Source organism: Saccostrea echinata, unplaced genomic scaffold (assembly GCF_033153115.1).
Source record: "Saccostrea echinata isolate AGI-Se365-2 ecotype Australia unplaced genomic scaffold, CSIRO_AGI_Sech_v1 ptg000033l, whole genome shotgun sequence".
In the NCBI taxonomy this organism is placed as follows: domain Eukaryota; kingdom Metazoa; phylum Mollusca; class Bivalvia; order Ostreida; family Ostreidae; genus Saccostrea; species Saccostrea echinata.
Genome location: NW_026889782.1, coordinates 13,770,161 through 13,782,360, shown reverse-complemented (window position 1 = coordinate 13,782,360; position 12,200 = coordinate 13,770,161). Strand labels below are relative to the sequence as shown.

General features: G+C 33.5%; 2 protein-coding genes across 2 annotated transcripts; one reads left to right on the top strand and one right to left on the bottom strand.

Moving 5' to 3' along the window:
* Window positions 1–5,276: 5,276 nt before the first annotated feature.
* On the top strand, window positions 5,277–10,675 carry LOC133198157 (uncharacterized). Its single transcript, XM_061334296.1, has 4 exons — window positions 5,277–5,688; window positions 9,318–9,489; window positions 10,245–10,332; window positions 10,517–10,675. The coding sequence occupies exons 1-4, from the start codon at window positions 5,277–5,279 to the stop codon at window positions 10,673–10,675; spliced, it is 831 nt and encodes a 276-aa protein (XP_061190280.1).
* Window positions 10,676–10,775: 100 nt separating this feature from the next.
* Window positions 10,776–12,200, bottom strand: LOC133198682 (putative nuclease HARBI1). The gene is made up of 2 exons (XM_061334716.1): window positions 11,873–12,200; window positions 10,776–11,254 (listed from the first exon to the last, which is right to left on the bottom strand). The coding sequence occupies exons 1-2, from the start codon at window positions 12,198–12,200 to the stop codon at window positions 10,776–10,778; spliced, it is 807 nt and encodes a 268-aa protein (XP_061190700.1).

The following is a 12,200-nucleotide window of genomic DNA, read 5'->3' as shown; positions in this document are numbered from 1 at the left end:
AAAAAAAAAAAAAAAAAAAAAATCAGATTGAGCTTAACTTGGGATCGACACCCCCGTCCAAAAATATAGTCCCGTCCAAAGCTAAAGCGTTTAGAAGTCAGCAGAGTCAATATCTCGAAGTGGGTCTTGTGACGCATTTATGAATATGTCCTATTATTGTTTTTTATCGATAAAATAAAAGTAAATCATTTATAAAATTATAGCTTTAACTCTAGCTTAAAGAATATCTATGTCCGATCTAGGACACTATAGCATAATACGATACTCTTTACAGAGTTATGTCCCTTTCTAGAATGTAAGTTATAGATTTTAAATACTTATGGTCTTTACGTTTACGTGATTTATTTTTTTCATCTAAACAATAATAGCCAATGTAACTTTTATTTTAAGAAACTTTGGACGAAAAGGAATTTTTTTTTAAAGTTTAGTAGAAAAAAATGACAATTTATAGATCCTTGATTTAAATTATAGTAAATAATCAAAACGGTCCCCTTAGGACTGTTGGTATATAAAGAAGATAATATGTCATTCTACTATATAGCTTCAATCATCTTGTTTTAATGTTATCCTGTAGATCACATTCGCATTTAAAAATATCTTTCGTGGAAGACCAAACTGAATAAATTGTAAATAGTAAAAATGAATATAAATATATAATTTGATATTTGAAAGTTAATGATGTACCAAATGTAAATTCCGTGTGAAAAGTATACACAGTCATATACTTAACTTTCCTATCAATGATCTTGTATTCAAAGTGTACAAACAGTACATTCCAGATACTAGATGCAGGACTTGTGAAAGAAAACAAAGGGCTAATTGCAGCCATATGTCTGCCGATAAGGCCACTGTTGTTTAATTTCAAGTCTATTTCAGATTTTTTTTTTATATACATGTATTGAAATCTTACGAGATTGTACAAACTTAGCACTGCACATCAACACCAAATACAGAGTAAGAGTGGAAAGCTAACGATTCACACATTTTATCGTTATTCAGTAAAACAAAAAATAAAATTAAAACAATTTTAAAAAATCAAGCAGAAGAAATGTTGCCCCCATATGCAGACGTCTCTTTTACGCTACGAATATTATGCAACAAAATTATAAAAGTTGTATGCTTCTATAAATTTTTCATCAGTTGAGCCCACCTCCTTACATGTACCCCACCCCATCTCAAAAGAGTACTGAAATTGCTTCCAAAGGCTTGATTGTATTTCAGTATCTTTGATTTGCTGAAGAATTTTCAAGAGATCTAGAGTAATTTATTGATTCTGGAAAATCTTATATAATGTTGTAAAAGAGTGATCAGATTGAAATCATTGAATGGATTCCAATTTCACACCTTTGAAAATATATTGTAAAATTTAGCCTGAAGGGAATATTCTCACACCTTTTTTTTCCCCAGAACTTCAATGTAAACAGTGATATACACATATATTCAACAATTCATCTCCACACCGACTGATGATGACTCGAGCCATTTCCTGTTTATTATCAATTTGTGTATATACTTTGTTTTGGAGTACCTACTCTAAAAATTATTTTAAAACATTTTCCAAGAAAAAACAACAACATTTTAAAGTGTTGATTAATGGACATACAAAAATATGTATAGTTATAGTTTTTTTTTACTGCAAAACAATGAAGATGACAATGGCTAATAATTAGTAAATATAGTTAACCTTGTTAATTAAGTTTAGGTAACAACATGTTGGACTAATTATGTTGTTAGTGCTATTATCACATGAAAACAGTTATTGGTATCTGTTTCAAAAAAAAAAAATAAAATAAAAAATTCAAAATACATGTATTTGAATGTACACATGAGGCTTCATGGTTTGCTCATTCAAAGATCTGTTGCAACTCATTTTCATAATTAAAAAAACATCATTTATTCAACATTTTATTTTTTTCTTATTTAACAGATTAAAAATATATATTCATAAAATATACTTTTCTAACATTTCAATTTAATTTTACCAATTTATATATATGCATACATATAATATGACCTTTCCTATTACAATGCATTCAGTACTGTCTTTTATGGTGCAGATTACAATCGCTTACAGAATTTAGACTCAATTTACCAGAAATTGTATTTTTCATTTCATAACTAATTGTTTGGGAAATTTAATGATAATAATAAGTGTATAAATTAAATGAAGAATATCTAACTGTGCCATATTTCATCGTAAGTTTTTGTATGAAGAAAAACTATATAGGTATACATCTCAGCTCTTTGATTCATTCCTTGAAAAAATTATCAATATAATTACAATCCTTTAAATTTAAAAATGACCCAAAATTTAAAGTTATACTGATATAGAAAAAAGAGTAGAAATTCTGATATTGTAAAAATTAAGACTTCAATTTTCATAGGGAACATTTGCCATGTTAATTAAACTCACCTAATCATACTGGTGTGTTCTCTTAAATGGCTATATATAACTTTTTTTATTTCTCAATGAAATTTTGCCAATTTGATATTATTTTGCTTGCAATAGCATGTACTTTCTAAATGTCAAATGATAAATTGTAAAAGGACTGACATTTTCATAGGGAGAATCCATCATCATATTATACTCCGTCAATCGTACTAGTGTGTTCTCTTGAATGGCTATAACTTTTTTATTTCTCAATGAAATTTTGCCAGTTTGATATCATTTTGCTTGCAATAGCATGTTCTTTCTAAATATAAAATGATAAATTGTAAAAGGACTGAAATTTTCATAGGGAGAATCCATCATCATATTATACTCTGTCAATCGTACTGGTGTGTTCTCTTGAATGGCCATAACTTTTTTATTTCTCAATGAAATTTTGCCAATTTGATATCATTTTGCTTGCAATAGCATGTACTTTCTAAATGTCAAATGATAAATTGTAAAAGGACTGAAATTTTCATAGGGAGAATCCATCATCATATTATACTCTGTCAATCGTACTGGTGTGTTCTCTTGAATGGCCATAACTTTTTTATTTCTCAATGAAATTTTGCCAGTTTGATATTATTTTGCTTGCAATAGCATGTACTTTCTAAATGTCAATTGATAAATTGTAAGAGGACTGAAATTTTCATAGGGAGAATCCATCATCATGGTATACTCCATCGATAGGAATTGGTGTGTTCACTTAATTAAATTACCATAACTTTTTGTACTTTTCAATGAAATTTAGCCAGTTTGGAATATATTTTTTTGTCATAGCATTCACTTAGTAAATCAAACCTAATAAATGAATTTGTGTATAATTTTTGAAACATTAAGAAAATGACCAATGGGAGACTTTTTTTCTACTCAAGACCAGGTTTTAAAATTTAAATAAATTATTTGAAAAGGGAGAGCTTTATCTGCCTTATAAATACAGTCATAATTACTATTCAAAAATAGAAATTAAGTTTTTAAAGTCAGATACCTGCATGCATATAACATATGAATTTATTTGACCCCTAAATTCATCTGTGAAACCTGAGTGGACTACAAGTTTTCTCCTTTTATTTCATGCAAATTCACTTGGCTGAGTACTTTTATTTGATAACGCTCTCCGAGTGAAAACGCTACCATGATTAAAAATAATTCAACATTCATTTAAAGTAGAAAAATATAGTCGTTATAGAACAATTGAATACTTTATTTAGAATGAAACGAAACGCCCGGAGTGAATCCACATAGTCGAGACGAATCCACCCAATACCGATCAAGATCTCCACTGCGCTTTGTATTCGTAGTAAAATTACACATTCTGTAAATGCATTGTTGCAACTGTGATGCAAGAACAGGGAAAGATGCAGTCTGCTGAAAGGATTAATTCACGTACTTTTAAATCAATTTAGTCTCATTTATATTCATTTTATTGAGATATTGGTTTAATACGTAATGCTTGAATTAGTTCACAATCACCTCAGCGCAATTAATAAGTAAAAAAGAAAGGTGCTTTAGTTCAGTTCAGTTATGGAATTCCCTCCTATGTATAAGGAGCATCCGAGAAGGTGGTTTCATAAAATACATTTAAAGGTCGGAAGTATTTCAGCACTTATAATTATAACCCATTACAAACCTATTTCAATGATATTTACAAATATATTTTAGTTACCATTCATTATGAAATCATTTCAAGATAGATCCATGCAGAAGTCTATTTAAGGTTTATGATAAACACTGATAAAAGTAAAGAATAACAATTTCATATCTAGACCACAGCATGTATATAATATGACAGTAAAGTTTTTTTTTTATAGTGATATAAAGCTAGAGTAGAAATATTAAAGTTATGATTTTAAAATGTTAAGTTTGCAATGAATTATATGGCAAAAAGCTTTCAAAAATAATTTTGACCCTTGACTGTATTAGATTAAAAGAAGATGGACTGTTTTTCCCTGTACATTAAAGAGATAAAAACAATTTCCATTCTCCTGTAGGATAAAATATTCTATAAATCATTTTGTTAGAGAACTTTTAATCCTATTAGTGACAATTATAGAACTTCTTGTCCTATTTCACAAATTATGGGATAAAAAATCCCATGTAAGGTTAAAAATGGGAGTTTTGCTTCTGTAGGAGAAAAAATCCCACAGAACTCATTTTTCTCCCACAGAATAATGGTGGGATATTAGTTAGGAGAGAAAATCCCACCATAATCCCATGGGATTTCTTGATTGCAGGTGTAATATCTTTTAATCTAGAAGATATTCAGGTGTAAAGGTTAGTCCATGTTGTGCGATTAAAAAAATCCCACCAGATGACATAAATGGTTTCCATGTATCTTTGGAAAAGTGGTTGGCAAAAGTCCGGACAAATGTCGTGTCCGGAGTTAAATGTCGCACTGTTACTAGTATATCACGCGTATTAAGTGTAACTCAGTATATATTAACTTTTATAATAGAATTGTACAAAGTATTGATGCAGGTAAATTTTGTTGTATGTTTTTTGTGATCTATCTAAAGCACTTGATAGAAAATGGCACAATGGCCTTCTTTTCAAGTTACAAACATGGTTAATCTGACAATCTCTTACAATGGTTTAGAAGTTACTAAATATATCAAAAAGATCTGGATTCGGTTGCACGAACGTTAGTTAAATTAAAGCTCAGTTAGTGCCGTAACTAGCAGTTAAATTTTTAACGACGAGTTACGTAACTGTCAGTTAAAAAGTTGTTGTTCGAAAGTCTATTAAAAATAAATTAGCTAACTCACATTCAATTGATGTCTTATAGTTAACTCTCTGTTAAATCGTTCTGCACGCGCGCGTTTCCCGTACCTACGGCGAAGTAAAAATGGCTGCAAGTGCAAGTGTAAAGCGAGAGAGGAGTACCAACTGGTCCTTGGCCGAAATAACTGTCTTAACAGATTTCGTCGAAAAGAACGAAGCAGTTTTAAAAGCCAAACAGAGCAATTTGATAACAAATGCCAAAAAGAACAGCAAATGGGCAGAAGTGACAGATTTAGTCAACGCAGCTGGGGTACAACGCAGGTCGGTAGAGCAAGTGAAGTTTAAATGGGGGAATCTGCAACAGGGGGCTAAGAAGACATTTACAGAGGCCCGTAAACATGCCAGGAAAACAGGCGGTGGACCTCCACCCAAACCCCCTACTGCCGCCGAGGAGAAGATAATTGATCTAATGAAGGACAAGCCAAATTTCTCTGGAATCGCTGGGGGCTTCGAGTCATCAATGCCAGGCACAACAGGTATAACAATGAATATTACAAAGAATGGACAGAAAACATGTAAAAAGTCCAACGGCATTATTAACTCGAAAATATAACATTTTAGTTATAAATAGCAATACCTGTAGTACACAGTCAGGCATCAAATGTTTGTATGCTTGTTTACATTATCGACTGACAAAATGATGACGTCATATTTCAGATTAGCCTAGCCTACACCCAGTTATAGAACTTACTTTAACTTGATTGGCCTAATTGGTGTTTAAAACAGATTGACTTGTTCAAAAAATAATGATGCGATTTCTTGATCCTAGTAAACCTTTTATTCGGAATTTCATTAGCAAATCATAAATATTCTTACTTGGTGCAGCTGCATATGGATGATCACATGCTTCAACCATGCTATCTTATAAGTGCTCAATCATGGTACATGCATAAAATCCATGGATAAAATGTATCAGTAATGTAGTTGAATCTGTAGATCGCAAAACAGTGTGATCCTTGCGCTAATCCTTGTTTGCACCGTGGGTTCTCGACGATGTGGAAACTCATTCAGAATATGCAGTGCGTTTGCAAACATGACGTCATAAGTGGGGCACTAAATAGGGTGCTAGATATGCGTTACTCAGAGAGAGAGTAGACTCCAAAAGATGGAAGATCATTTTTCTTTTAATTCACAGATTCTAATACATAACTTTACAATACATATGTACATTATATTTATGAACAAAATGGAAGATCATACTGCATAGTATTACAGAGATCTAGCCCGGGGGTTGGGGGGGGGTTGGGGGGGGGTTGCTCTCAACTCCACCCCTTATAAATACATGTACGACCCAGATTGCGAAATTTATATTAATTTCAAAATATTCTCCCTGAAATTGAAATTACATCTTGATTTATCATTTACACTGTCCGTAATAAAATAGCTTAGGTGGATTTAAAAAACAATCCGATGTGATCTTCGCGCATGTTTACAATTTGCAGCCCTCCACCGGCAAGTGGTGACGTCTCAATATGAGGAAATTTTTTAGAAAGGAATGTTAAACAGAAAAAAAAAACATGCAAACAAATTTTCCCTAGCAACGATCTCAATACTCTATAAATATTCATTCACAAAATTCTAAGTTGGATCTTTTTTTGAGTGGGTGTGCCAGCCCCCTTCCCCCACAGCCCCCTCCCCCCACCCCCGGAAAAAATCTTATAATGATCCACGCATGTACTCGTACACATATAGTGGATATAATGTTCAAATTCATTCCATGTAATCTCAGTATCTTTGTACACTCTATTGTTTGCCGTAAGATATTTATTAATTTATACACAGATACGACTCTATTAGGGAAAATCATTTATACTGTGTGTTTTGGAATAGATGGTTTTAAAATTTCCGCAGGGGATAATCGTGTTAAAAAATCTCAGACATGTACATGTAAATTCAAGATTTGTGAGATCGAAAATTGTATATCCCGTCATTTGTAACTAAAAATATTGGGTGTAAATGTGAATTGTGCCTGCATTGTATGTGGAGAGAATTCTTTGAAAATTATACCTGGACTTTCAGCATCCGACTGTGCAAAAATATAATTCATATATACCGATCGTAAGTTTCCTTGACATATATGGACGTTAAAATCACAGGCATTTGGAGGCTGGACCGCCCCCCCCCCCTTCATTTTCTTACTTTTTAAATCTGGGGTCGACACACCTTTTTCCTATTTTGGTATAGTCTGATATGCACTACATGATATCGATTATCTAACCCATTGTTTTTAAATATATCGTTTTCGACTGATACATAAAAAGAGAGAAGGCTTGCAACTCTTTTCTCGTCAACCGCCTAACCCCGCTTAAATTTCGCGTGATTATTTATCTAAAGCATAACAAAATACGGTATATGTATACATTTAATAACTCTGCAAATTCCAAGGGGGGGGGGGTCCGGAAACCAACACTACTGGCCTAAAAAATTACTGATAGTGCCACTTTTTACTGATAATTTCTGATATTTACTGATATTATACTGTTGGTACTGAGAATTTCTGATATTTGCTGAAAGTTTTACTGTTGTTACTGATAATTACTGTTGTTTCTGATAATTACTGATATTTACTGTCATTTTTACTGTGGGTTCTGATAATTACTGATATTTGCTGAGAGTTACTGTTGGTACTGAGAATTGCTTGTAATTACTGAGATTATTTTCTAAGTTCATGAGATGTAAAATTTAAAAGAGACTGGGGTGGATGGATTAAATAAATTAAACAAATTAATTTCATATAATAATTTATCCTTTATATCTTTTTTTTAACCCGTAGTCGTTTAGAATTTGTAACTTGAGTGACAGCAAGGATGGTATACATTTTGTCATAAAAAAATTATTTTCAAACTAATTATTATATATAGGAAAAAACTTAGATTTCTCTTTCTGTAAGAAGATTCAACCTGCCACCCCCCCCCCCCCCTCCCATTTCATCCTGTTCCTTAGTTCCGAAGAACTTGTATTATTTCAATCGATGACTAGTAGGCCTAAAAAGACGTAATAAATCAGTTTCTTATTATAAAACCAATTTAAACAAAATAAATTGGATTCACATTTAATCCATACATATGGTGCGGTGATGTTGGACATGGAGATCGGTCCTGGGACTGTATAAACCGCGGTCTTCTGTTAAAGTAGGTGCTGGCACGAAAAAGATTCCTCGGTGATCAAGTAGTGCAGAGTCACGAGAAAGATCTCTCTCTGTTCATTGTTTATAAGTGCAGAGTACAGATAGAAAATTGCAGGAGAAAGATTGCTCATAAGTAAAAAATGCCGCCGAGTACATGTCAAAAGTTGAACACGGAAGGTCCTGCCACTGATTTATGGACATATACATGTACAGTGCAGCGTAGATGTCGAAATTCGCAGCTTTTAGTAGGGAAATAATAGTGTCCCAATATGAGTGACACGTTATCTAAAGAACACATGTAAAAAAAAAAAAAATAAAACCGTTCATTTTCAATGCCATATAAAGCACTGTAGTTATTTGTTTCAGAAAATTCTTGATCCGCCGCTCCTAAGAATTATATAAGAGATTGGATCAAAGTTAGTCAAGATCGATACACCACCAACCCGTTCACAGGTTGTAATGTTTTGAACATTTTCTAAAGCATTACAGATTTTCATAGGAAACATGTAACAAGTAGTTCAAAACCTTTAATCTTGTTAAAACACATACCATATATAATGTTTCTCGAATACATTGATCATGATTTCATTTGTGTCGTCAAAAATATTTTTAATAAATAGAGATTTTTAATGGACTGTCAGTTAAAACAATCAATGGGAAAATTAAATGTGTGCGCAAATTTATATCATTTGGCATCAAAAGTGATTGGCCGATCACAAAAATGCTAAGTCTGCAAAAAGTTTCAACAAAATAAAAAATTCAGAAATCATATTTCGTGAACAAAGGCGGAATTCTTTCTCATTCTCAGCAGAAAAAAAAGTTTAATTCAATATTCAATATTATATAGCATAATACAACATCACATAGTAAGTTTCGAGCATAGTGCAGCAAAAAATTGGGTTGGGGGGTTGGGGCTTTGATTAAATAGAAATTTCCATACTAAAATTTCAGCAAGAATGCCTGTATCTTCTGTTTTAGAAGATATACCCTGCTCTTCAAAGTCTGCCTCGACTACCACTTTCAGTTCAATATCCGAGTCGACAACGCAACAATCTAGTGAGGAGGAAGCAACAACTCAACAATCTTGTGAGGAGGAAGCAGACACACAGCAAGATGAGACGGCCATTGAGTCAAGACGTGAACCCGCAAGGTATATCATACTGTTATATGTACACAACATAAAATAATTAATTTAAGGATAAATAACACAAATAAACTTTTTTTTTCAGAAATCAGCAATATTTCCCATAGATTGATATCGAATGGGAATCTGAATGATATTTTCTACATGCGCGGATCTAGGAAGGGGGAGGTCCGGAACCCCCCCCCCCCCCGAAATTTGCAGAGTTATGAAAAGTATACTAAACCAACAAAAGGTGATCTCCCCCTAGAAAACGTGGATACGTATTAAGTTGGTATGAAAAGTCATAGATATGAATTAAGCTTTACCCACTTTATTTTGCAGAATGAGAGAAAGAGAGAGAGAAAGCGTGTGTTCTTTTTTCTGTAAATAAATATAGATATTTTTAGGTCTAATATTTGAATAAAATAGTTCAATCTCTGTCCTTTCTGTTTGTTAGATAGAGTTTCGAGTATTAGCTTTCCTCCATGTAGCTTCAAAACACTGGCCCCGAGCAAGGGGTCATTAATCTGAGAATAATATCTTTTGCTGTAGTTTTAATATGTTAGTTTTGATTTGGATGCTTCCCCCACACATTTCGTTGCTGGAAGGTCAAAAGACGCTAATTCAAGCATTTGAAAAAGTGCTGAAAAGTTAGAGGAACCCCCCCCCCCCCCCCCCCGGGAAGGAAATACTGACGATTTTAGAGTGTGGTGGACAGGTTTTCTTTTAATTGATTTTTATAGTTTCGTGATTCTGTGTGTAGCTTTTTTTCAATTATATAGCGAAGTCGATACAATTTCTCCGGCCCCATCTGCACAGGCAAAGAGAAGGAAGATCTCCCTTGACCAACTCCAGAAGATGCAGTATGAGGTAAGAAAGGGCTGAATTCGTTCTACCAATGGAAAGGATATAATTAATCTGATGTGTCTTTTAAACATTTTTTTGTTCAATATAAATATGTATATGACTAAAAAAGGTAGAAACGACGAATAAAAAAAAATCTGTTTTATTCCGAAGGTTTTATGCTGTCAGAAAAAAAAACTTTGAACTGCAGAACATGAAGCTCATTAAAGACCTGCAACGGACAGACCTCGAGAAGAAGAACATCGAGTTACAAAATACTAAGCTTGTGTTGCAGATTGAATGCCTGAAGCAGACTGTCTCTCAGAATGAAAATGCTTTCCTAGCTCTACAAGCAATTACTGATGAATAAAATAGCATGCATATTACTGTGTTTAAACATCACACATTGTATTATCATATCATTAACATATAAAAGTTTTTATTCAAAAATTCATTTCTGTTGATTCAATTTAGAAATAGGTTCTGGTGATAAAGTTTCTGATAGCCCTTCCATCCTCAGGTCCACAATAAGTCAAATGAGCTGCGGGGTTGTCATCTTGTGCATCATCGTCCTTCATCTCCTCCTTTAGAGACAATGCAGTATAATGCAGAATTGCACATGCGCCAATTATTCTGCAGACTTTTGCAGGCTTCATCTTAATTTCACTGTGCAGGACATGGAACCTTCTTTTCCACCACCCAAAAACTCGCTCAATGGTGTTTCGTGTGCGACAATGGGCTGCATTAAAGGCTTCCTCGGAAGGGTTCGCATGGTGGAGGTACGGGGTAATGAGAAACCTGGAACAAGCATAGCCGCTATCACCAAGAAGATAGCCGTCCTCAACGCCACGATGGTTTCCTTCCAAGAAAATGCTGACCTCGGACGTCCGAAAAATGTGGCTATCGTGGGTACTACCAGGCCACCGTGCATCAATGTTTATAAATTTCCCTGCATGTATATAAAATGCATTGTATAAAATATGCTTTCAACCAAAGTTCAAAATTTTCTATGGTAAATAAAATGCTAAAAAATCATCATAGCTCTAGATTTAGATAAAAAAAAATATTCAAGTTTAGTTTACGCTAATCTCTGATAGTCATCTTAGAATGGGGGGAAGCAATTGATGTTAACAGTTTCTGAGGGATGGGTATAAATTTTTTTCGAGGATTTCACTTAAACGCACCTCTTTTAATTTCGGGAAGGGTGCATGGTCCATATCATAATTATATATGCTTAATGGTTTTCTTTAAAAACAACAACAACAACAACAAAAAAAACAAAACAAAACAACTATATAATTTGTTTAGTAAGGTTTAGGATATTAGTTAATTTAGACATGATATCTTGGCATATATCAGAATTTTTTACCTTGCTTTTTAAAAAAAACAAACATAGGTTGTTGTTTTTTTTTTTGGGGGGGGGGAGGGGGAGGTGAGAGGGAGTCCTTCTCAGATCTTGTGCTCTAGAAGCTGAACGAAAATAGTCACTGTCGAAGAATTATTGTTTTTAAAGTATGAAATAGGATCAATGTATGATAAGATACTACACTGTACAACATGCATGTACCTTCGTGGTCACAAATAGCCTGTACATTGATGGAATGATACCCCTTTCTGTTAACAAATACGGCCTCATCTTCCGTCGGCGCTTGTATTCGAACATGTGTTCCATCGACACAACCGATAACTCCTGGAAATCCTCCCCTTGTAAAGAAATTTTGTTTTGATCTAGCAATTTCCTCTTGACTGGGCCACTTTATAAATCTGTCTTTATTTGCAAGGAGTGCATCAGTAACACGATTGACGGCTCTGCTAACTGTACTCTTATCAAACCCCATAGTATCTCCTATCACCTCCATAAAACTCCCAGAGGCATAAAAACGAAGCACCAGCAT